At 36.6% G+C, this 27,525-nt stretch overlaps 1 protein-coding gene across 1 annotated transcript in view; it reads right to left on the reverse strand.

Moving 5' to 3' along the window:
• HIVEP1 (HIVEP zinc finger 1) overlaps window positions 1-27,525 on the reverse strand; it is a 142,092-nt gene that overhangs the window by 14,651 nt on the left and 99,916 nt on the right. The window contains exons 4-7 of the mRNA XM_054591894.1: window positions 20,441-26,415; window positions 16,177-16,310; window positions 15,294-15,469; window positions 10,850-10,951 (exon numbers count right to left, since the gene is read on the reverse strand). Coding sequence (XP_054447869.1) covers window positions 10,850-10,951; window positions 15,294-15,469; window positions 16,177-16,310; window positions 20,441-26,415 — 6,387 coding nt within the window. The remainder of the gene's footprint in view (window positions 1-10,849; window positions 10,952-15,293; window positions 15,470-16,176; window positions 16,311-20,440; window positions 26,416-27,525) is intronic.

Raw genomic sequence — 27,525 nt, forward strand, 5'->3', positions numbered from 1 at the left:
AGAGACTAGCTTAGTAGTACATACAGACCCATACTATTTGATCATAACTAAAACATAATTAAGAACTTGACTTATTCTCAGACAGTAATTTTTAAAAAATTAAAAACACAGTAAATTATTTTAAAGTGTCAAGCCCACAGCTCAAGTCTCAAAGCCAAGACTTAAAACCAGCTCTGCCTGCCTCCTCAATCTGTGCTAAACATTCCACATTCAAATGCCATATTTTAAAAATATAAGTGTAGAATGAATTAGAGTCAATGTGCTAGCTTATAAATATGCATGAGTTGAATGTTTATAGGTACAGATATTAAAAGCATCATATAATTATTTAATTATGAATAGATGAACATATGAAATGCAATCTCTGGACACATGTGGCTCATTGACTGTTGGTGTAAATAGTTTTAATGGAACACAGCCAGGCTCATTAGTTTACATGCTGTCTATGGCAGCTTTCACACCACAACCACGAAGTTTAGTGGTTACGACAGAGACTGTATGGCCCCAAAAACCTAAAATATTTACAATCAGGTCCTGTACAGGAAAAGTTTGCCAACATCTATACTCTATTTCATGTTTAAACCTAACAACAATCCTGTGACAGGGTTGAAATCAAACTTACACAAAGAAGTTAAAAAGCTTATATAAGACTAGACGGCATCAAAGCTAGAATTTAGAACCAAGGTTTCTATTCATTTAGGAGTCCTGTCATTAGTCCAATAAGGTATATTGACTTTTTACTATTATATTACAACTTTCCTTCCTTGGCTTATACAATACAGACTAATATTCCAAGAGGATGAAGCTGGGGCCCACCCCTGTGCGCCTCCCAGGCCCTCCAGAACAGGCACAAGGAGCCAATATACTTGCTTCAGATGTTCATAAACAAATGGCCCTTAAAAGTTCTATTTAATTTACAGCCTCCTAGACACATTCCCCACTCATTATAAATAAATTCTTCCAATACTCAATAAAATTTTATGTAAGAATTATTTTATTGTTTGTGAATTTAAATTTGTGAGGGGGGAAAAAAAGAGGTACGCAATGCAGCAATCTTGCTTTTCAAAAGTAAATGTTTTGATAAAGTTACGTAGAACAACTTCCCAAACAATACTTCAAAAGTGTCTTTTTAAGATAAATTGGATGAACTGCTCCTCACCCTGCCCTCCCACAGCTGCCAAACAGTGACACCTGCTGGAAAAGTCAGACCCACAGGGATAGCACCGGAATCCCCCAGAGACAGGCTCCTCCTTGGAGAGGTCAGCAACCCCACCCCCTCAGCTCCAACATTCTCCTGCTGTAGTTTGTCTGTTTCTGCTTTTCTCATGTCTAGAAATATTACTTTGAAATTCAGACAAAACAAAAGCAACCTGGGGAAAATAATTTTTTAAAAGCATGCAACTGCTGCAGCAATGCTTTTGTTTTTGTTTTTAAGGATGAAAAAAAATCATTAAGAATAATGAATTAGAGTTTAATGTTTGTTTCACTTTAGGAAGTAAACGACAAGGCTATCATATATGTGCCATTCGTTAGGAATATTAATACTTTAACTATAACTCCTATTTATAACTATAAACAATAATAAGGCCTATTATTGTTTCATACTGTGAATGGAAATTTTTCTTGAAAGGAGGTTCTCTCAGTTTGGCAATTGAGGGCACATATTAACATTCCTAGTGTAAGTCCAGCATTCTGTTGACAAAAACATTCTTTTGATCAAAGCATGAAAAGCATATAGCTGGAAGCATGATTTTTGACACAAAAAGTGAAGAAGTACAAGTAATTCCCTAAGAAACAGGAAAAAAATTCCTGAGACACTATAATTTTGCATGGCAAGAACACAGAGCATGTGCAGCTGGGCTGGAAGGATTTCATAAGCACATACTATAATTACTGTTTGAGTTGCTAGTTTTAAACTAAATGGAAACTTCTTTTAAATGCCAAATGTACAAACTTTAATGGCTGGCTTAGAAAAATGTGTAATTCCCTCCACTTAATTCAAAATAAATATTTCCCAACGTCTCTAAAATTTAAACCACTTGAAAATTAGAAAACTCATCTGCTTAAGGAAAAAAGAAGTAGCCATACAACTTGCTGTTGCTAAGAATAATAATGAATTAAAAAGATCAAGGGTCTTTTGGTCTTTGGTCCTTCAACATACCATTTGCACATGGACCTTTAATAAGCACTCTTTATCAGCAAGGGAACTTGAACATTATGCTAATGAATGGTATTCTGGATATTGTGTGGTTGGCACAGTAGAGAATGAGTTAAGGATGATTAGAAAACAAAAAGATTGAAAATAATGCCAGAAAAAGTGGTGCTGAAGTTAAACAGAAATAAATCTGGAGTAAACCTTTGGTGAAAATAAAATAAAAGGCACACATAAAGGTATAACTAAAAACAAAAAGAGCATAAAAAAAGACCCCGACTTTGCCCACAAAGCCATCAGCTGACCACAACACCAAACGGTAATGGTGTTTCCAAAAAAAAACATTGTGATGCTTTGTAGTAATACTCTCTGGCCTGTAGTGAGCATTTAATAAATTGTGATGAATAAATGAAAGCTTAGAGATAAAAATTTCTTGGTGATGATTATGTGTGTGCTACAGAAAAGATCAATTAAATGACCAAGTCCTAAAATCTGTCCTATAAACCTATAAACACTGTCCTTAGGTTTCTGGTTTTCTGTCCTTTGCTGTTCTGCAAAGTCTGGCAGGGAACAGTAAGAATCTGTCTCCCAAATTACACCTTAGTGATTATTCTTTCTTTAAAAAGATTTACTCCATTTCTCAGATGTCTGAGGTAATCAAGATTTAAGTATATGCACCAAGTTCTTGTATATCCTGTTAGCTGGTTAAGTATGTGACTCATAAAAGTATAGCAAATCTAACAGTTTTTATGATCCTGTAGAACTCTACTATTGAAATTACTTCCACATATTTAAATATGAAATGTGAAGTGTGGCTATCAAAAATACTTAGCAATTTTCCTCAGTAAATATCTAGTGAAGACAGTGCCACCAATTTTCACAGTAGCCTTGATGTTTTACAGTACTGGTTTCCTAAAAGACAAGTGGCTCCTAAATTTGGCTCCTTATTTTTCTTTAAACACTGTAAGATTCATCTGGCATCTGTAATCTACCAGCATAATTAAAGGATAAATTTCAACTGTTTACAAAAACCTCAGTGATAAAAGATACTCCTTCCATAGTTTTTTTCTTAGTTCTTTCAGACTTTTCCTTTTCCCACAGCTAGACCTCGTATCTCTTATAAAGCGCAGTTGTGGAGGCCTAATAAGGGGCATCTGAAAAGCCACTGTAATCATTACCTTTGGAATGCAGGTTAGCAAACTGTGATAACCGCTGTGCTACCTTAGCATTTTCCTGAGTGTTTATTGTAGACATGCAACAAATGGAATCCTAGTGTGGTTTCTAGGAGTACACTGCTAGGCAGGTTTAATACCGGATTTGTGTTAAGTTAAGAATATCAGAAATGGCATTCTGACCCCAGGATGCCACAAAAGCATGTGATAACCAGAACAGCAAGTTGTGTGTCAAAAGACACTACACTGCAGAATGCAATATTATCACTAATTTTCATTTATTGGGCCAAGAAATTGGAGACGACACTGTCAGGCAGCTGAATTTCAGTATATGACAGCTGAAGTCTCAGAGGAACCTGACTGTTAGGATGGTAAGCTTCCCCTGTGTGACCAGGGAGGCGGAGAAACTCCAAGGGGCAAGGAGGAGCAGGGAAGAAAACCCAGCATATAAAACCACTTGAAGCGAACCAGCTTCTGAAGCCCAGAATTTTGTTCTATTAGTAGATATACACTTTGAAACTTAAAAGTATAATACTTGAAAATATTTATTCTCCCTTCTAATTTTTTAAAAGTCAAACCACTTTACTACCTATATCTAATAATTTGTTTTTGTTTTTTTTTTGATAGTAAAATCAAACATTTTATAACATGCTCCTTAATCCACAGAACATCTTTGTATAGTTAATAAAGGCAATGTTTTCAAACATACAGAACTATTAAAGTAGAAACAATTCAAGTCTTTATCTTTTATCATAGTCTGTTCTTCATATGAAGAAAACTCTAATACCAGAGTGATGCTGGGCCAGAGTAGAAATTAATTGCAAGGAAAATAATGCCCCTAACTTAATAAATGAAGAACGGTATTTCTAAATTAGTCATCATACCCTTATACATATACACGCAAGCTAGATGTCACAAGGGAAAAATCATACCAGACTTTCCACCCAAATCTGTAAACTCCATCTGGTGGAGAAAGAGGGATGTACTTTGTTTATAAAAACACCCTTCAAAAAAAAAGATTTTTTTCTCTATGGTATTATTTATTATTGTTGTTGCTGAATGGAATTAATAAAATCATGCTTCTTTTAGCCATTACCGTCTAAATGCCCACTACAAAATAAAACAGAAGCAGGGGGAAAAAAAACTTCAGCAATAAAAATTCCAGGGTCACAGATTATCATTTGTTCCTTGTTTCAAGATTATTAGAGAAAATAATTGGGATTAAATATGAGAAACATATGGGTCTAAAAAAAGACAATGGCTTTAAATAATACAAAATAAATTCAAACTTTCTCAGTAATAGGAACATGTCTGTTATTGAATGTTTACAAGATTACAAATATTAGAAAAATCTTATCTAAGAGAAAATGGTTTTCAAGTGTCCAAACATCAAGGTATGAACTGCCACAGCAGAGACATTATCTATAAGGATAAGTGAGGATAGTTGAAAGGTAAAATGACTGCTTCCCATGCTAAAACCCTCTCCTATAGGATGACCTGTTCACCAAACACCGTTCCAGATGCTCCCCGTCCAACGTTCTCATCCTGTACCCTTCATACTGGAACATCCTATTCTTCTTGCTGAATCGCCAGACGTTTGCTCTCCCAACTCCCTCAGTCCAGAGAGCCTGCCTTCCCTTACCCTACCCTTTCACTGATACCTTTTGAAATAGAGCAGAGTATGAATCAGTAACCTTCTTTCCTTTCTTCTGGGATACACTTAGCGATCGTTCTGCAACCAACCAGGCCATCACTGCCTCTTCCCTGATCCCAGCCTGTGGACGTGAACCCTGCCAAGTCTGGGCACACTCCAACCTCACAGTCGGGGTGAGCTGCTCCTAGGGGCAGCGACTGTGCACCTATTAAACAGTACTGAAGTGCTAAATAGATAAATGAAGGAATCTAAAAGGGAATAAACTTTTCTTCTTTGGAACTTCTGAAGAAAAACACAGATTTTCATCAATCTGGAGGGATAGTTACTGAGGATGCAAACACGGATTAGTTAGATAAATTATCCTCTAGTCTTCTGAGCCATTTACCAAAAAATGAGAAATAAACAAATGCCTTCATCACTTTAATAATACCTATACTGGCTTTGACCATATTATGTAAACACTATAAGCATTAAATATTATTATAGCTACCATTTGATTTTAGTAAAGGAAGTTAATGGGTACCTAATACATCAAATTCTAAAAATAATTTTGAATTATTTCCTGATAGGTTACAGGTCACTTGTTCCCAGTCATCCATTCAACCAACAATTATTTACTAATGTCTACTACTTGTGAGGCACAATCCTAAGGAGCTGGAGATAAAGCAGTAAACACAATGAAACCTCTGTCCTCCTCACTTCTGGTGGCACTCAGTGCTATAAGAAAATATAAAGCAAAATAGGGAGACTAAGCAATGCTGATACCAGCAGTAAGAGACTGAGGTACTTTTTGTTTCTTTTAATAGGTTCAGGAAGTCCTCACTGTGAAGGCGCCTGAAGGAGATGATGGGATAAGTCTTGCAGTGTCCAGCAGAGGGCATTCCAAAGACAGGAAATGAGTGCAAAGGTGAGATAGGGGGCCCTGCTGGGTGTGTTCAGTGGAGAGCAGGAGTAGAAGAGTTTCAGAGATGGGATGAGGAAGAGTGAGTGGGCTGAAGTGCTCAGAAGATACAGTAAATCACTGCTGTGAAGGAGAGAGGAAAGCGTTAGAGGGTTTTAAACAAAGCAATGACATAATTTTTTTTTTTTTTAAATCACTGTGTCTGCTGTGTTGAAAACAGTCTGTAAAGGGGCAGGGGTTGAACCACAGAGACCTGTCAGGGGCTACTACAAGCAATTTTGTAGAGATGACGGTATGGTATCTTTGACCAGGGTCAAATGGCAAAGGTAGTTTAAAAGTGGATGAATTCTGAATACACTTTGAAGGAAGAGCAGCAAGGTAATCTGGTGGATTAGAGGCCAAATGAGGGTATCAAGAATGACTTCAAGATTTTTGGTATAGCAGCTGGAAGGATGGGAGAGGACAATAAGGAAAGTGTGCTTCCTAAAGGTAGGAAGTAAATCAGAAGTTTGGGCCACGTCAAACTTGAAATGCTTATTAGCAAAGCGGAGAGGATGTATAGGCAGATGCGTATATAAATTTGGAGTGAATATGGCATTATGGAATTATCAGCATACAGATGGTATCTAAAGTCAGAAGACTGGGTGGGATTACCTAGAGAGTGAGTATACAGAGAAAGGAGATTGGAGACCACAGCCATTTAGAAGCCGGGGAGATAAAGAGAAGTCAGTAAAGGAGACTGAAAAAGAACAGCTAGCATATTCTGGGCTAATGTTAAGACTAGAAAATAGTCTTATTTTCTAGACACACAGTATCATATTCCAGTCTTATATGCTTCCCTCCACAGACATTTGACGAATTGCCAAGCAAAACCCCATCTCTAATTATCAGCAATTTACTGGAATGAAGCTTTTTGAAGCAAAAGACCCAACATTAGGACAGCAATCGAGAAAACACTAGTAAAGACAGCAGACTATCAACTGACCAATTGGTCAAAAGTTTCCATTCTTACAATATTAGATATAGTTTAGGATGTGCAGAAATGGAACATCTCTTCTGGAGAACAATTTAAAATTATAAAGCAAAATTAATTTTCTAGGTGTCTACATTAAAAGGTGATAAAGTTTATACAAATTTAAAAACAAACAAAACCATATACTATTCATTACTATTCATATATATATATGTGTGTGTGTGTGTGTGTGTGTGTATATATATATGTATGTATATACACAAATTAAAGGAATTGAAAGGAAAAGACTTAAATGCAATTAGTATTTGCCCCTGGGGGGGAGTGACTGACAATGATGGATAAGGAAAACTATATATAATATGTAATTATTTAGCTTTTTTTCACACATATATTGAATTTATGAAAAAGATTTGAAACAAATGTGAGAAAATATTTACAGGGTAGGGCAAAAGTAGGTTCATAGTTGTCTGTATGGAAAATAATACAATAAATAATAATACAAGAATAAACTCTGTTTCATGTACTCATCTACTTTTGCCCACCCTGTATAATCAACTCTGGTGTGAAGACATGAGCGCATGTAATAAAACTCTTTGTAACTTTTTGTGTTTAAAAAAACTCAAAATATCTTTTAAAAATACAAAAGAAAAGGAAATTTTATTTAAGACAATTTGTTTAAAACAACAAGTGTTTACTACATTTATAACTGTATCCCAAGCCTACAATAAAGCAAAAGTAGAAGAATATAGTTTGTTGGCATATCAATAAATTACTAGGCCCCTACTATTACACAGCACTTGGCAAAATCCACCCACATACTATAATTTACTATTCAGTCAAAACTGTGATAGAACTTTGAGTACACTACCCCTAAATACAGTAATTAAAAAAAATTAAACTGTGAGAAAAACATGTAAAACTACCCAGTTTTATCAGAAGATCTAATCTGAAGAGAAAATTAGGCTGTATGTTTGAGTTACAATCAAAAGGCTTGTATCAAGTGCTTTCGGAGTGAGACAGAAATACAAAAATAAATGAATAGATATGTAAGTGCATCAGTCAGCCAGCCAATCTAAACAATAAATGATAATTAATGGAAACAATACTTATTTCTCCTATGCAAATTTGGGACATAAGTACTGCTTTTTAACAAGTTTAGTGGACTCTACAGACACTCCCGTTAATTTTTTATAGGATTCCTCTTCTTGAAGGAGTAAAACATATAACAGCATGTACTAGTATAATAATACCTTTTATATTTACATATTTTTTAGACATCCATGTTTCATATTGCAACATCTACTTTATACTTTTCTAGTCTTTGGGTAATAAATATACGTGCTGAAACTGTTACTCATTTTCCCTAGCTTTTTACTTCTGAATTGCTCAATATAATAAAGACACTGACAAAAGACACTGACACAGAATTAAAGCCCTAACAATTAAAAAATTAGTTTTTACATGTGAAATCGAAAAAAACTCCAAAAAACCGAAAAACCAACCTCACCAAAACCCGCCCCCCCAAATAAAAAAACAAACCCATAGAAAAAGAGATCAGGTTAGTGGTTACCAGAGGCAGGTGGGTGAGAGAAGGAAAAACTGAAAAATGGTGGTCAAAAGGTACAAAGTTCTAATTACAAGATAAGTACCAGGGATGTAATGTGTAGCATGGTGACAACAGTTAATAGTGCTCTATGCTATATGAGGGGGGACCCCAAAAAACCAGAATTATCTTCTGGAGGGCAGGCCCCTTGCAGTGCAGGCTTTTTCCGCTACGTGAGTGTTCTAGGAACCCATCTGTATCAGCGTATGAGCTGGTGTTATTCCGAGAGGCTGCATTTGGCTTCAGTAAATTGTTTTTAAAAGACTCAGTGCATTTGCCATTTCATGATGGGTGAGTTAGGAGCACACCTGCCTACCTCTGCCACTGCGTGTTCAGCAGTTTTCGACCAAAAACAGCACGACCCCCGTGCCCCACCCTCCCTATTCACCCAGTCTTGCCCTGAATGGCATTTTTTGTTTTTTCTTTCCCTGGATGAAAAAAGTCCTCAAAAGAAAACACCTTGCCAACATGGAAGACTCAAGACAAAAAAAGTCAGAAGCACTAAAAGACATCAAAATAGACAAGTTCAAAAACTGTCTTGAGCAGAGGAAAAAAATGTCTTGATAGGTGTGTTGCATCAAATTGGAGAGTATTTTGAAGGTGACTGAAGTTTAAACATGTAAGAATAAATACACAATTTTTTATAAATAAATTGATTTTTTGGGGGGTCCCCCTTATATATGAAAGTTGTTAAGAGCATTCTCATCACAAGGAAAATACCTTTTTCATTTCTTACTTCTCTTTTATTGTATCTATATGAGATAAATGAATGCTAACTAAATTTATTGTGATTATTTCACAATATACATATAATCTATACCACTTTGGTGTACAACTTAATCTTATATAGTGATGTATATCAGTTATGTTTCAATATAACTAAAAAAAAATTGGCTTTTAATAAACATGTTCCTAGGACAAAAAGTTACAGATGTTAATGGGGTGTATTTTTAAATCCTAATTTTGTCATCCTCAGTATGTATCAAATCACCACATTGTATACAAACCATCAAAAAGCTCCTTATTGTCCTAAATTTGTTGTGGTTATCTTTTCCTTATTCAGAATATATCAGTTCCCCAAAGGGGTTAAAGACAGTCCTTTCCTGTGCTTATAATAATAAATCATCTCAGCTGAACCACTTAAGATGTCAGTCACTTTCCTAGCATTTTTAGAAATAAAGTCAGGCTGATTAATTTAGTGTGATACTGGTTGTCTGGAAGAATTAGATGCATTTGGTTTTATACTTATATTTTAATGTTGTTCTCACCTTTTTTCCTTTGGAAATTTTCTCTACATCATACTAATACATATTAAATAAAACAAGCAAGGAGGTAAATGTTTAATTTAAGGCTTTTTTTTTTTAAAGCAGGAGGGCAACTTTTTTCTTCCACTTAACTCTTTTTGTTGATCAAGTCTTGAGTTTTAAAAAAAGTCTTAAAAAAGGATGTCTATTCTCCTTAACAGGTTTACTTTTCCTCAAAACTGATTAAAGATAAATACTTTTATTTGTTGAGTTAACATTGTTAAGAAAACGCCTGGTAACTTTTTCAAAATAACAAACATTTGGGGGAACAACCAAATGTTTATTTTTATTCCACAAATGTTTCCAGAGCAGCTGCTAGGTGCAAGGCACTCTGCTAATGGCTGTGGGTGAAGCAAGCGTTACTCAGTCATTGATTCTGCTTGTGATATGCTCAAGAATTTCAGTGGGGAGGTAAGGTAAGCATGTAAATCATCACAAAATAATGTAGAAAGGGATTCAAATACTTTCAGATGGAAAACTAAAACACTGTAAGAGTTCAGAGGAGGGAAAAACTGCTTCCCACGAGTAGTATGGGAAGGGAAAATCAGAGAAGGCTTCATGACAGCAGTGGATATGAATAGATCTTGGAGGAAAGTAAGACTTTGACCAATACAGACTGGGAGCCAGGTTTGCGTGAGGGTTGAGGGCAGGGGTTTTCAGGGAGGGCTGCATAAGTAGAAAGCTGGATCAACGGCTATGTAAGCGGGAAATTCAAGCATTAGGATAGGTAAAAGAAAAATGATAAAAGTGAAGAAGTAGGTTAGGCACCAGATTACAAAGGACTTTGAGGATGCAAGGTCAAGTGGCTCATACTTTATCTGGCAGGCAAACAGAAACCAATGAAGACTTGGAGCAGAAGAGCAGTATGATAAGACACGTGCTTCAGGAAGATCAATTTGACATCATTGGGATAGACAGGTAGGAAAGAAGACAAATTAGAGATGAGCAAACTGTGAGTCTACAGCATAATAAAATTAGAGGTAATGAAAATAGAAACAAAGCAGTATCAGTGGGAATGAAAAGAAGAATATGGATGCAAAAAATAGTACATTGTAAATAGCATTTATGAACAATATGGATAAAGCCTTACCTGATTCTTCTGTATCTTGTTCATCTATTAAACCTACTGAGACGCCTAAATCCACACATTTCTTGCTATGTGTCTTGGACTTCATGTGTTTTGTCAGATTTCCTTAAGGGAAAAGAATGTTTACTGAGCTTACATAGTATTATTTTGCTATTGCATTTGTCAACACTGGCAAATTCCAATTCTAGTTCAAGTGAAAGTACAAGTTGTGGTTATACAATCCCAATGACTAAAACTGGACAAAAGAAAATACTGGTATCTATATGTTTTAAAAACCCTGTTATTTGTTTATAGCTTCTCTTTTTCAAATCTGACTCCTCTCATTTGATAATGTCTACTCTGGGTCAGTTTTCCAATTACTTCTGCCTGGGACATTAGTGGTTTCACACCACTGATTCTGGACCAGGTTTTTGTTTTGTTTTTTTTTTGTTTTTTTTTACATGGCATAGGTATAGGGTTTCAATATTTAGCAGGTAGCTTCCCCCTCAAAGTCCCTAGACAGAGGAGCCAGGCTTATTTCAGAGGCCTTGATTCCACTGCAGCATTAGCATTAACACCCCAATTATTTTTGCATATATCTGGATGGCTTTGATCTCTCTGTGGACTTTTTTAAGTATCTGTTCATCAAGCTATCTTGGAAGTTTTTTTTTTATTTTTGGTACCTGGGAATTAGCCTTTTAAATTTCAAGCTTGACTATTAAAAACTATATTTGGTGGTTGTTACATCATAAGCAGTAATTCTTTGTGTCTGGAACATAAGAAAAAATTCCCTGCATTACTTTAATTTCACCATATTGACTAGAAGTCTCCCTGTAGTATCTCTAAAGGCATGTTTCCTCTGACAGCTGGTGCATGGACCCCTATACATACTACCAGGTTAAGTGGGAACGACTAGGTGTGCCTGCCCCAAGTGATCATGAATGCAGGGTGAGAGCTTGGATTCTTCTGGGACTACCAAACAGAATGCCATACACAAAAAAACTGCCAATATGTGAAAACTGTCTCCTTTGAGAAAAGAAATAAAATCTAAATGCTGAGTTTGGTGAGCAGGGAAAATTAGTATTTGAGAATAAGTCTTTAGAAGAACTAAAAATGCCTGAATTATGGGCCTGCAGTAGTTGAAGGGCCTGCAAAGTTGCTATATTTACAGAGCCTCAATTCCATTAAAAATGCACCAAGTCCGTGGAACTGGTTGGTCACATTTGTTCAAGCCAATTCTTACACTAGACAGTGTGCACAGCATCCCATAGCTTAGTGCTTCAGGGGTTCAAGTGTAAGAGGGTACTCAGGCCAGAAAATGCTAGGATTCATCAAACCTGACCTCTCTGACTCTAGAGATAACACTTGGCTTAAACAGCATGACCATGTGTGACATTTACTTAAAATTCACTTAAACATAATAAAACATAAAGCAAATATGGTGAAATAATAATTACCTTTAAATGATGGGTATACCAGTGTTTATTATACAAATCTTTACTTTTCTGTGTGCTTTAGTATTTTCACATTTAAAAGTTATAACAAATGGTTTGGCCATGTTAATTGGCTGAAATTTCCACTTACTAGTCAAAACATTTTCTAGTCTAATAACAATATTACCCAAATACAGGGTTCATTAATAATTTTCTTTCAAAATGCTTTTCCTCCCAAAATAGATAGCCGCAGAAGGTTATTTCCTTTCAAAAAAGTTACTGTATAATTGTAACTAGGCATATTTGGGAATACACGTTTTTAATAAGGAAATTTTCTCATAACTTGAGCTATTACTATTAACCAACCTCTTAAATAATTTAAAATATACAAAACTTGCATTTAAATATGCATATTAAAATGCAAATATCCCCTAGCACTGCTATAAACTTTGTGCATTAATTTAATAGATAAAACTTTTAACAGATTTAATAAACATTAATCTAAATCCTCTGGAAAGCACGAGATTTTGTTTCTGGATTGCTATAGCTACAAGCAGAGTCTATCTAGCTTTCTATGATATAAGTGGCACTAAATCCTACAGAGATGCAAGCTCACTGTATATTTTCTGTTGACTGACCTTTAAAGCAGAATAGTGAAAACAAATCAATTATTTTGAAAATGTACTCATAAAATAAACTAGGAGCACAAATGATGAAGTATAGACTTATAAGCATTACCATCAGAAGCATCAATTTCTAGCACTACATCTCATTCCCTTGGTAGTATTTTGCTACCTTTGTGTGTGTGTACAAGTGTATATATATATACCACACCATTATATCATTCTTACTTTCGCTTAAGATAACCAGACACATTCAATAAGAAGTAGAGTTGAACTGGCTAGGAAAACAAAGTAAATGAGTAAGGCTTAAAATCTACAGCCTAATATAAAAAAAAGTCTGTATTATTTAGCTACCTTTAAAGGGTACTATGGAAACTCTTTTACAAAAGAGATATTTATTTTTTTGTATATTTACAAAAGGTAGACTGCTACAAGGGAAGATGACCATAAAAAAAAGAGAACCGCCACGTCAAAATTAGGGAAATATTGAATTTCTAATATTTTCTTTACCAGTCACTTTAGCTAGGGTAGCTTTCTTCAAATAATTATTTATCACATAATTCCTATGAATTATCTGACAACACAAAAAGTGTAATGTAAATTCAGGTATTAGAGAAATCAAAGACAAGAAAACTGCTAACATGCAATGATCACTTTTCAGGGGTCGTTATGCTCTGCCCACCATTTAATAAACACTTATCTAAAATTTTACATGATGATGTTTTGAGTTATTTCACTAATCTAGTATTTTTCTTTGCCAAGAAATCTGTAGTCTCATTTGATTTTCCACATGCATCTAAGTTTTCCTTTCTTACCCCTATTTTATGAACATATTTTTTTAAATATCCTGATTCCTTTCACTCCTTCTACTGAGAAATACCCATTTCCTTGATCTTCTTTATTTGATAACATCATTCTGTACTTTGTCATCTTTTATTAAGTTATATTGGCCTATTCCTGGTGTTCTGGGCTCGAAGTAGAATTTAATAGATGTTTTCCAATCATAGAATCAAAACCAGTGGGGGTGAGAGGAAAGCAATAAATTGGGTTAAAAGATCAAAGCGCTTTATCCTCCCAAAGCCTTCACACAAGACAAGGAAAATCATCCTGAAATTCACCTTCCATTTCCAGAAGGAGATTCTACATCACAATCAACGGGTACAGAATTACTGTCTGTCCCAACTCCTTGTGATTTCTTGAAATTTAAAAAAAATATTCCAGGCTATCTGAAGAACAGTTAAAAAAATCATAATTATTTCAGATATTATTGGCATTTACGGAGAACTACTTTGAAGCCATTTAGATACTATATATTTTAATTCTCTTTAAATGCCAACAAATACTAGCCAAAAAACGTAATAAATTTTGCTGAAGAGCTGATGAATCTTTAAGACAAAAGCTGCAACGACAACCAATAAAGAAAAGCAAAGCAAATGTTTACTCAAAAAAGATAAAATAGTTCTGTAAAAAATTATCAATTATTTTTTACAGACATAATCCTTTCAAACAGATTCTGTAATTACATTGCATCATTTTATAAAGGTTCTTACTTTTTAAAGGGTATTATATGAAATTAAAATTTCAATTAACAAACTTTCATGTAATGATTCATGAACAAGGGGCCTAATGAAGTAAGTAAACATTTTATAGTAGTGTATTCATTATACACAACAGAAAATTTGTAGAGGGTGAAATTACCTTAACTATCATAAAGGCTTACAATTTAAGTAACATACAGGGTAGGAAAAAAGTACGTTCATAGTTGTTTGTATGGAAAATAATACGATAATAAATAATACAAGAATAAATTCATTGTTTCACATACTCACAACTGTATAAAGAATATAGAAAGAGGACAAAATATAATTTTAATGACTAGTTCTGAGTTCTAAAACATTAAATAGTACTAAAGTTAGAAAATTTTTGAAGCTGAAATTCAATAGAATATGGGCAAAGAAATCATGAAAAAGAAAAAAATGGCTGCATGCCTAAAATTAGATAAGGCATGAATGTAAACATAAGTTTACTGCAGTTATTGTTTTAAATTTTTTCAATCTTTTAAAACCTAAGTAATCATGAAAATTTATTTTTCTTCTTTAGCCCCAAATTAAGTATTCTTGAAAATGTGTCATCAACAGCAACTGTAACTGGGGAATAAAATTTAAAAGGCAGTTGCTCCTTTTAAAATATTATATTTATTTTATATGTATACTCTAAAAGCATGTAATTAAAAACATTTTTTCCAAGAGGTCCAGAAACACCAAGAAAAAAGGTCTATAATGTTGACAAGATGTAATTTGTATCAGTCTATTTTAGCTACTGCACTGTTGGTCAAAGAATATGTATAGTTGGGCTTTAGTGCTACTAACTCAATGCATATAAAAAGGACCACGAAGCAATGTCATCTCATACCTTTCGTCTTAAAGGAGAAGTTACAGTAAGTGCAGTGGTAGGGGCGGACATCTGTGTGGGTTCGTATGTGTTTCTTTAACATACTAGGTTTCTTACAACGAATTCCACATTCTTCACAAATGTACTTTCCTCTTCCCCTGCCTCGGACATATACATACTCTTCATTTGATTTATATCTAATTTAAAGAAAGAAAAATGAATAGGGAAATTGGATACTATGTCTTTGATAAAATATTGATGATTAAAATTCAACCTAAAAAATAAAACAAGGCACAATTTTTAGACTCAATCAATATAAATTTTATGCATGTACAAGTAACAGAATATTCCAGCTTTTCACGTCAATGCTTGATATTCTAGTAGCTAATTCTAACTAAACAAACTTATTCAATACTGCGTTTAATTTTAAAATATTTTCTAAGTCGCTGGGTTTAAAAGTTTTCTTTACTGTTAAATTCAACCACAACAATTGTAATTTCTGAGTTTCATGATAATTATAATTGGCTTTTACATTTTGGTTTTCTCATAACCAAACACACAAAGACATCAACTAGGCAATGAACTGATCTCTCAGAGCAGGTTTTCCAAGTCATTCCTTATTGTAAATCCGTGTGAATGCCAAGGTTCACTCTGCAAGCTCTGTTCTTAACTGCCTCCTAAGACCTACAATGTTTCCTAAATAGTTATCATTTTATTGAACAAAATGGAATTATTTAACATGATACCGAATACATATTTTGCCATGAAGATTCTGTTAATAAGCTGAGATACCTTACAATATTTACATAAAACTGGCACTGGTAAGTCTTCATTCACATGAAAGCAAATGTACATTTAAAAAGAAAGTTTAAATGTACATTTAGGAAGTAAAATTTGTACTTGCCCTCCATCAAATATTTTAATTCTTCTTGGTTCACTTTTGATTAAGGAATTCTCTTTATCTTGCTCACTGTTAATTTCAGAGGCATCTTTACTGCTGAATTCAACTACTGTGGACTTTTGATTACCTAATGCTCTCTGAAAGGAAAAAAAAAGAGAAACTAATTTAATAAAACTGAAAACATAAACATGCTAATGTTTCACTTGGAAAATAAAACATGGCAGGGTACAGTGCACATAGTAAACTTCACGAAATACATTTCAAGAAAGTAACAGGTTAAAGGTCATTTGCTTTTTCTCCTCCATTATCTTTAAATGTCTGTCTAGACCACAGCAAACTGATAAATCTTATGCTATTTTAAACTCCCACCGCAGTCCACTGACACCCCCAAATGAAGGCTTTAACAACCTCCCATCCAGGTACTCTGTGAATTTAATAGGAACTTTTTTTAATAGACTAAACATTTCTTATATCTAACCAACTACTCATACTACAATTTAAGTGTATTTGTTAAAAAGTTTATTCTTTGGAGATGGAAAAGAGCGAGTCACTCCTTTTGGAATAATAAGTCATTCTTCCAAGAAACATGACTAAATCCCCTTCAAGTTCAATGAACTGTTATGTTAAAGCATAAGCTCATTTGCCCGTATTTTCTTCTCCCCTTCTCCCATCACTTTAACCCATAATTATGTTTCCTCTCTGTATCTTCTCAAAAGTTCCTGAATACTGAGAACTGTGAGGTACAAATACAGGTCAGGTCAAATTGGGGTTCTGGCTTGATAATAATTAAATCTCCAGAAAAAAAAGGCAATGAATTCACAATGATAACACCGTGTGCTCTTCTAAAGAAAACATTATGGTAACACCACCTTGTGACTTTTATACAACCGCACCATTCACAAGTTTTCTTACTCCTCAGCCCATTCCACTCTCACACAGCTTTGTAAGGCAGGCCGCAGAAGTGGATTATCTCCCAGTGAGGAAAGACATTCTCAGAGTTAAGTCACTTGTGCAAAGTCAAGTGTTAACAGCAAAGGCTTAAAATTAAACTCCGGTTTCCTGCCCAACTCCAACACAAGGCACAAGTTTTCAAATCGAGGTTTGTTACAAACCTCCTTTAAAAATTATATCACCATGCAGACAGCTATTATACCAAGATGACTTATATTCTTGGTTTCTCTTCAAAATGAATAAATCTTTTGCTTTTTACCAAGGTGACTTAATAATAGTGATAAGACAGTGTGTGCATCATGGATGGAGGGCCTCTGTGGCCGCAGAAAGAGGACCGTGGGAAGCCCCTGTCCTCACAATGCCAGAAGAAAAGCTGCCTGCCTGAGTTTCTCAAGAAGGTAGTATGAGGAGGTAATGGCACTGACTCTGATAGGTAAAAGTCCCACTGACTCCTTTTCTTTTCCCGGCAAACATCAGGTTTCCCCACCATTTGCTATATATACAAGAACCTTTCCTTGACTTTATACCTTTAAGAGTAATCCTACTTACCTTCTTCTCAATTCCAAATTCTCACTTTTCTTTTGCTTTCTTACTATGAAATCTGGTTTCTATTTATCACTTACCAAAGAGCTAAATGCTAAAATCCTTACCATTTTCTTAACATTTATATGCTTGACCATTCCGTGGCATTTTATGTTGCTGATGTCTTGTTTCTCCTAGAAATACTCTTACTTTAGCATCTTTCTGTTCTTTTCCATTGTGAATTATAAATACTTATACATTAACATTTGGGTTGTGAATTAACCTTCAACCTAAGAAATCAGTTAATTAATTAGTTTCCCCAGTACCTCCACGTAGCAGTTGCCTGGTCTGAGGTAGGGAGATTTTTCTCCTACTCTACCACTTTAAAGTATTTTATTTATTCATTGATTGATTTATTTGTTTACTCCCCACATATTTGCTGAGATTATGCTATGTTCTAGGCATTGGGTATATATAACTCAAGAAAATACAATCTAAGCCCCGGCAGAGCTCAGACTCTAATCTACAGTGTCTATTACAGTAGTTATTAGCACACATATAGAATATTTCCATCATCTGAAAGTTCTAATGGACTGTGTTGGTGCAGTAGAAGAGAAAGATACAAAAACTCATCACTAAAATACAATAAAGTATCAAAATGGAGTTAGATACAAGGTATGGCAGCTGAACAGAGGTAATACTACTTAATTGGCATTAATTACAAAGATCAAAAGCTGATACTTAAGATGAATTTTTAATGACTAAAAAGATTTGGTCAGTCATCCTAGAGAGTATATTAATAAACAGTATATCAATAAGCTAGGAAACATAAGAAAACTCCTGATTCATACTCCTAGTTTAGGTGTTCGGATGAAGAGGGACTATAGATGCATGCCCATATGACTCACGTCTCCAGTGGTATCAGAATTGCTCAGTCCGAATACAATGTTAGTCTAGCTTTATTTGACCTCTCTGCTTGAACAACTTTCCTTGAAATACCTTTTCCTTGATCTGTGTAATACCACTTTCTCATAGCTCTTCTCCTTCCTCTATTAACAATCTCTGTCAGTTTCTTATGTGGACTTTCTTTGTCCATTCAACGCTTTACATAGTTGTGATTCCCGGGACCATTATAGCCGTTGTCTTCTCTTTACACTTTCCCTGAGCTATCTCACTAATTACATCCAGGTACTGAAAAACCTCCACACCTTCCACTCAGAACTCTCTCCTAGTTTCAAATCTAGATGTTTCTGAAGGGATTTCTACCAAGTCACTTGGTACTGAAGAAAAGCTACTTTTCATAGGCACTTCAGGAATATACTCGAAGCTCTGTTTAGATTCTCACGCTCAGGTCTCATCTTCCAAGATTCTGATTTAGTAGCTCTAGAGTCGAGTCTGAGCATTTAAAAACTAAATTCACCCTCCTTCACTGAGAAAGTATCAATAGCTCTCATCTACCATGCATATTTGGTTCTTACCTACACTTTCAACTCCTAACTTAACAACACCTTCTAGCTATGACAGACTCCTTGGGGTTCTTTAGATGAACCAAGTTCTTTCTCATTTCCATGTCATTCATCAGATTATTAAAATTTCTCATTCTTGTTTGCCTGGGAAATAAAACTCTATTTTTTTTATTTTTTAAAGACTCAGCTAAAGCTCTGGCTGGGTGGTTCAGCTGGTTGGAGCACCATCCTGTAAACCGAAGGGTCACGGATTGATTCCTGGTCAGGACATATAACTAGGTTGTGGGTTTGATCCACAGTCCTGGCATGCAGGAGAAACAACAGATCAATGTTTCCCTCTCACATCAAGGTTTATCTCCCTCCCTCTCTCTCCCTTCCTCTCTCTCTAAAATCTTTAAGCATGTCCTCAGGTGAAGATTAAAAAAAAAAAAAAAAGGACTCAACTAAGTCAGCATTTTTGGAGTATCTTCCCTGTATCCGTACCTCCTCAACCTATAGGTAATGTTAGACTTCCTTCTTTGAAAATTGTATATACTTCTAGTGTAATAGTGAACTGTGATATTTTCCTATCAATGAGTATGTATATGTTTATGAACCTGTATTATGTGCTTGAGAACCTGCAGTGGGCAAGTACTCCCAATGTTCATAATGCAACACAATACTCTCTTCCTCCCTCTCTCTCCCCCTTCCTCCTTTCCATTCTCCCTCCCTCCCTTACTTAAATGACTTTTTCCCGTTTTATAAAGCCGACAACTCTTAATAATACCGATTCCACATTACTCTATAAATCTTGACCAGATTAACATAATCATCAAGTGAATGAGTTAGTTATTTTGGGAATCCTCTCTACTACTAAGATGATTTTCAGAACTACAGAATGACTTATATTTCAAAATGATATATAATCATCTTATATTTCAAAATGATATACAATAGCTTTTGACTATTCATCTCTGCTCTCTGTCATTAGTAAGGACAAAGCATAATCTCCTCTCAATAATACAAACAAAATATTCATATAAGAGGAAGATGAAAGTAAGACCATAATTATTGTACCAAAAAGTAAAGACTTAAATACTCAGCTGAGGAAAAACAGTGCACAGGGCAAGTTATCATTTTCAAAATGTTTCAAGATACAAAGGATTCTAGGTAACTCTTATCAGTGTTGACTCCCAGGGCATATTTATCATCCTTTCTTTCTAATAACTATACACTCATAAAGTACAATTTATCATTCACTACTTCTAATTAAAGTACTTAAAGTCATCAAGACATGTTAAAATTCATTTACACAAACGATTTTTGAAGGTAAATGATATTTCAAGTACCTTGCTTAAGTCGTTTTTCCACTTGCTTGAATAGACCAACAAATCTGATTTGGAACGAGTGGTTATTGCTTGACAATACAGTGATTTTCCAGTCTTCTGTCTTGAATTAAGGAGAGAAAGAGCAACTTTTGTAGGCAAACCAAGTGGATTTGGATTACTGGCGCTTACTGTCCAGTCAGTATAGGCTGAAGTTTTCTGGTCATTCTGAGGCAAATGCAATGTTTTCTGTCTGAACAGGTAACACCATGTAAAGCTGGTTGTGGTCTTCAGGCTGGGGAAAGACAGCTGGTGCGTGTCTCCGGCATCCAACACTGAAACAGCGGTGGTTGTACGATGACTTTGTTCTTGGATGTTCACATTGTCACCTTGACTTTTAACCTCTGGAGACTTCCTTTCCTGGTTATTGTCTACACATTCCAATGGAGAAATGTGGGTATTTTCTGAAGGAACAGGTGAATTTCTAACTGTAATAGTTAGCGATGCAGATGACTTGATGTTTTCAAATTCCTGCAGCTCTTTTATAGGTTCTATAACTATAGACTTAGATTGTCCTGATGACAAATTATCGGCTGGTAAAACATCTGTCAAATTAACAGCCTCACTACTAATTTCAGGTTGAGAAAAAATATCCTGTTCCAATGTTACACCTTCAAGGGGCTCTGTGGTACAAACCTGCCTCACCAAAACAGGTTTCTTCTGCTTGTTAACTTCATTAGCTCTTGAACTCAGTGGTTCAAATGGTCTAGTATCTGCTGCACAAACAGCTCCATTTTCATCTTTAGCTCGCTTTTGGTGCTTTTCCATGTCAATGTCTAAACTATTTGCTGGGGAAAGCATCCTTTTACTTGAAGCTGAAGATTCTTGTTGGGGGGAAAGTCTAACAATAGGCATTTTCTGAGTTCCAGGCAAGGGTTCTGACAGAGAAGAATTTTGGCCCATCTCTGAAAAAACATTTTCACAAACAAGCTCTTCCTCTGAGTTTGGCAAAGCATTCTGGTGAACCTGTTGCAATTTTGGCAGGGAATTTTGTTCTTCACTGATTGGCACCACACTACTACTAGCCTGGCAAATTGGCTGATTGGACAGGTCTTGAGTCACAAGGATTTGTGGCAGAGGTGTGACTGTGGCAAAGCAATACCCTGGAATATTACTCTGTAGATGCACGGGCACTGAAAGTGATGTCGGCACCTTCTGCGCCTGACCACTGAGCGGCCCGAGCTTCAGTGGTGGTGGAGCACATGAATTAGAAATGGCATCTACTAATTTGGTTGGTAATGCTAATGAAGACATACAATGGTCGGTCCCAACTGGATCTGATAGACTTTGTTTTGGCAAAGAATGTACAGGATTAGAAGAGCAGGACTGGCTTGAAGTGAAAACCTGACAGTGCAGTTGGTACTTAGGAGCAAAGCAATCCTCACTTTCAGAAGATACACATACACTGGGATTTGCATCTGGTTTGACACTTGGTGTAGACACCTGCAGAGACATCTGTGTGCTCTGGTGGCGAAGGGGTGCATGGATTTGATTTAACAAATTAATACCATAAAGCTGTTGAACAGGAAAGATGTTAGTAGAGTTGGAATTTGAAGTTTCTGTTTGCAGATCTTTCACTTGAGTCTGGGAGTGCCTAGTATTTGCAGGAAACTCAGCTAAGAACGTATTAGTGAGCTGAGGCCCCTGAAACGGCACTGCATTCACACCAGGAAGTGCAATAGCTTGGAAAGATGATGGGGTCCCAGGAGACAGATGGCTATCTGGAGCTATGTTTAAAGAAATCTGCCGAATCAGTGGGCCTCTCCTTCTTTCTAAAAGCGGCACGTGCCCAGTCACTCCCATGCCAGAAGGGGATGTTGGAGGCAAGTCTGTAAGTGGCATTGTCTGAGGTGGAGTTATGCTTCCACAGTCAAATGATTTACTTCTGAAATCAGAGATCTCCATGGATGTTTGCATGCAGTTAATCTGTTCTGAGGCAGCACGCCTCATTTCCCGTTGAGTTCCAGGCACATTAAGTGTATTAGAGCCAGCTGGGATCATGAGAAACTCTGTTTTATTGAGAAAAGCGATTTGGGGGGAAGCCTCAGTTTTAGAAACGTCCTCTACATCTAACGAAGCTGAGAAACTTGAGGTGTGAGACAAACTGCTCTCCTTACTTAGACTCCTGGAGAGAGTGGAATCAAAACTTGACTCGGTTGAGGAATGCTCTATCTCAGCAAGACGGAGCCTCTTCTTTTTGGGTGGCAGTTTCTCTGTTGGCAATTTTGACAACGTTTCACTACGCTGAGGCCAACTAAACTTCTCCGACTTTTCCTGATCAGGTACTTGGGTTCCAAGGTCCCGATCTGGCTCTTCTGTGACCAGAATTTCTGGAACCTGTATGTTGTGCTGCCGAACAAGTCTTGAAGACTGTCCTAGCACATGACGTTCACTTGAAATCTTTCTTGAACCTTCCTGAAGTTCTGCTCTAAGAGTATCTGATAGTGCAGGCTGTTGAAGATGAGATGTGTTCTGAGAAGGGCTGCCTTCCTCTTGGGAAATTCCTATCACTTTCAGGGACCCAAGCTTCACTGTTCTACTCAGCTCCTGGAGAGAAAGCGGAGAGCCTCTTTCAAAAGACTCAAGCTTATCAAATGAATTGGGTCTGCTCAGTGAGTTTGTATGCTGGATGACTGAGATTCCGGTTCCATGTCTCTTCAACTCTGTCTTGTCCTGGGCAGCTGCTGGATTTGTCTGCTGTTCCATGATGGTGGACAGCTTTGGATCCATGATCTGTTCGGGGCTTCTGGTAACAAGCTGAATTTGGGAGTTTTGCAACTGTATATTTTGATGCTGCTGGTCACTTGGTTTGACAACATTACGTTTAGGCAAACTGGAAGACGAGCCCAGAGTATTCTGAAACAGAAGGCCTTCGGAGCTTTTCGGAGAAGCTTCACTTTCATTTTGCTGAACTTCATCATCATCTCCAACACTTTTCATTTTCCTCCTTTTTCTTATCTGGGGCGTCTGCTCCCAGGCCCCAGTGGAACCAGCAACCCTGTAGTGCAGAATCTGAGGCTGGGTACTGCTGGGCATGGGGCTATGTTCAGGTTCTCTCACAGCTACCTTTGTTTTTGGCCCATGTAACTCTGAACAGTAAAATTTCTTATGGTTTTCAAAATTTTCCAGTTTTCTATACCTGTTTCTACAAGTTTCACACTCAAACATTGTCCCTCGTCCTTGATGAGACTTCTTTTTTTCTAAATGTGATCCTGGTGCCAATGACTTGTTCCTTGCTGCTACAGTTTCACTCGTGGCATTGCATCCTTGATAGCTCTCATCCAAGGACTGTCCAGTACTGAGAACATGCATTTCACTTATTGAAGAGTCTTCTACTGCTGTTTGTCTGACAAGGGTACGGGGATGTCCACTTGGGGGCACAGAAGTGTTAGGTCCTGATACAAATACATCATCGTAGAAAGCGCCAATTTTGTCATCAAATGACTGACTGCCTCTCAGTGGATGAGGGGGAGGTATTATGTTTGCAGGTACTGCTGAATAACCTGTAGTAGGCACAGAATTACTTCTCGTAATAGGTAAACAGTCAAGGGAAGCTACAGACAGAAGAAACACTTGCTTTGATTTCTCAGTAGGGGTAAAAGGGGACTTTGGTATATCAGAGCTTGAACTTGTTCTCCGTCCCACTGGTTTTAAATCAAACTGGAAAGAATCCTTGAATATGTATGATTTGGGGGAATCAATACTTCCTCGCCGTGAAAGAGAAGTTCTCCGTGGCTTTACACTATCCAGTTGCTTATCATCTACCAAGGCTTCATTGTCAGAGATAAGCTTTGATATCCGTTCTTCAAGTGTTTTTGTTGCCAAAGGTGGGCGCATCTGACCTGGTAAAAGCAATGCTTTTTCACCTGTTGGCAATGTAGAAGGTGCTGGTGTATTGATACGAGGTGCAGAGGGCCCATTATTCTTATTTGAATCTTGTTCCATAGTGGGTAATGTTCTGGCAAAGGGAGTTGGTGGACTCCCTGTTTGATCAGCACTTTCAGAACGTGAAAAGTAACCAGAATCTGTACTTCCTAAACTTCGAGGACTCAGAAGTTTTCCTTGTTGCTCCTGGGAGTAATCGGTAGCCTGCTGCCTTTGTAGTTGGGCATGTACTGTTCCTACAGGAGATTCTTGTTTTGCCTCTAGTTGACTCATGTCCCCTTTCTGATGGGACTTTTCATCAGTCTCCAGGGAGGATGTCCAGGTTGAATATGACAGCCCACTGGCAACCTGAAGGTCCTTCTGTTTCTGTGCACTAGAAAGTTCAGGCTTAGAATCTGCAAATTTTGGGCTGTCAACTCTTAATGGGGATGACACATTGATAGGGTGGACCACAACTTTTGGTAACTTTGTCACAGCTTGTGATTCTGAAGATTTGTCCTGTAATGAAACATCGCCTACCACATGATCTGGATTGCTTGGGCTGGAACTTGATTTTGGTAAAGCTTCAGAACTTGGTATCATTTTCATTATCTGCATAGGCTGCAGGTCCATGGAGCCTGGCTCATTCTGTCTTTCATCAGCAGCATTCTCGTCATCGCTCTCCCCACTGTCTTCTACGTCTGAATGAATACTAAGTGCTTTGGGGGATGCGTGTGACAAGAACAAACCACCAGCATCTGGCTGCAAGACAAGTCCCAGTTTGATAGTATGTGCATGAGATTTTTTGTGCTTATATAGATTACTTTTAGTCTTAAATGAAAATCCACAGGTCACACAGGGATAGGGTCGCTCTCCAGTGTGGGAGCGGATATGCTTTAGAAGCACACTTGGCTTTGCACAAGCTCTATTGCAATATTCACAAATATATTTTCCTTGCTTTTTTGGCTTCTGATCTTTCAGAAGAAGATTGCACATTTGCTCTACGCTGTGATTCACAACAGAGGCGACAGGAGTTGAATTATAAATTGGAGTGGGAGGTGACTGTGTAGACTGGGCTGGACTTACTGACACAGGTGAAGCAGAATCCATTTGCTGGTTTTGAGGAGTAACCTGAGTTCTATTGGAAGGTGAAGTTAGACCTATAGATGATGTCACTGCTATATGATACACTTGTTCAAGTTTGGGGTTCTCTTGATTGTGCAGGCTTGCAAATGATCTTGTGAAACCTGAACACATTGGAAGCTGCTGATTTTGTTGGTTCAATTTAGAAACAAAGTGTTCATGTTGATTATATGAATGAGAAATTGACTGAATTGATGCCTGCTCGTTCTTCTGAGCAGTAGACACATGCACTGTGTATGAGGTACAAGAAGACTGTGATTCAGAAACAAATTCTTGTGAAGTCTGATTTGGGGCATCTATTGAACTGTTTTTTAATTGAGAGGGGGATTGTACAGTTTTGTTTGGTCTTGGTTTTTCTATCTTAACTGCACAAGACGAGCCCTTTTGTGACAAGGTGCTCAGTTCTGGCTCCATTGCTTTCAGTAAGACATCAAATGCGGTGTTTGTATATGAGGAGGAAGTAGTACTACAATTAGAGGAGATACATTCACTATGGTCAGTCCTGGTTTTACTTGACAAAGAGCTAGATTCACATTGTCCATCGAGGAAATTTAACTGGGTGGGGTCAGAGCCTTCTGATCTCCATCTACGCAGTTCAGACGGATGCTGCAGAAATGAGGGCTTCTTTGGGGAGACAGATCCTTCAGACTTAGAGGCCTCGGCAATTATCCCGGGTGTTTCTCCATTTTGTTTGGTAAACGGCTTCCCATTTTTTATAGGACTATGATTCTGTTTCTTGTGAGACTCTGAAATATTCTGAAGAACAGCGAAAGATGACTCTTCCGTAGAAGAGTTGTGTTTATGTTTTGCCTGAAGAGGATTTCTCAGTGGGGATTTTGGTATTTTTTTCAGGTGATTCTCAGCTACAATCTTTTTCCGTTTCACACCTTTAAGTGACTCTGAAGTTCCCTTAATACCAGCCTCCAAGATTTCTGTTAAAAAAGAAAAAAAAAGCAATTGGCAAAATGATACATATACCAACTGTAACTTTTTTTAAAAATTGAGATTGCCATCATGAAGGTGTTATAACAATTGAACAAGGTACTTTGATGAAAGCCTATTTGGGATAAAACTGCATTCTAACATTCTTAAGAATGTTACCAATCGAAACCTATTAAAATAATCTCACAAAGACCGTAATGTACGGTTCTATAATACTGTGTTATTCTCTTGACCCTCCACACTCACCAAGATCTTGGGACCAGATCTTTCAAAACTAAATTATCTTCCCCTTTCCTCCTCATAGCTGAGGATTCTGTAACAGTCTGAGAGGGCTGTCCCACAAATAAGAGAGGTCAACTCTTTAATTCAGGGTACTTGACTGTCTTATCACTTCTAGTATCTTTTCCAGCAAACTAAGTTCTTAGCAAATTTCTAAATAACATTAGTATTCAAACTATGCAATACTGATATTCTTGTAAGAAAATGGGCTACTATATAATAATTTTTATAGCAAACATACCTCATTATTATCTCAAGATAATCATAAGATATTAGCTGAGAGAACCATGAAGTATTACTTTATTAGCAATTGTATCAGTGAACAAAAATATATGAGTAAAATAAGCCACTTTTTTGTGGCTCTTCACCAATAAATTAAAAAGCCATAATGTTGTAATGTCCCTCAGTTTAAAAAAAGTCACCAACTTAACTGAACAAAATATTGAATGGCTATATTTCTTTGTTATTAATGACAGATAGGTAGGGAGGAGGGAGGAGGGAGGTAGATAGGTAGATCGAGGTTATTGCAGAGGAGATGAAACCACCTCCATTTCTGGCTGTGCTGGAAATAGATCATCACTTAAATAGTATCAACAACCCACAATCTCTACCAACTATTACGTTTTTGAGCAATAATTACTTGCCATAATTTGTTTTCATTGCTGAATCCTTGGGCACATAAAAATTATTCAAGTTTATATTACTTATTTGTAGAAGAACCAAATACTGTAATTCCTCATCATTTACAAATAGCAGTTGCAATAGACACATTTGAAATTCACATTAGACCAAAATGCCTACACCGTAACAACCACTTTGCA

Source organism: Pteronotus mesoamericanus, unplaced genomic scaffold (genome assembly GCF_021234165.1).
Source record: "Pteronotus mesoamericanus isolate MK-2021 breed Mesoamerican mustached bat unplaced genomic scaffold, CSHL_Meso_final scaffold_31, whole genome shotgun sequence".
In the NCBI taxonomy this organism is placed as follows: domain Eukaryota; kingdom Metazoa; phylum Chordata; class Mammalia; order Chiroptera; family Mormoopidae; genus Pteronotus; species Pteronotus mesoamericanus.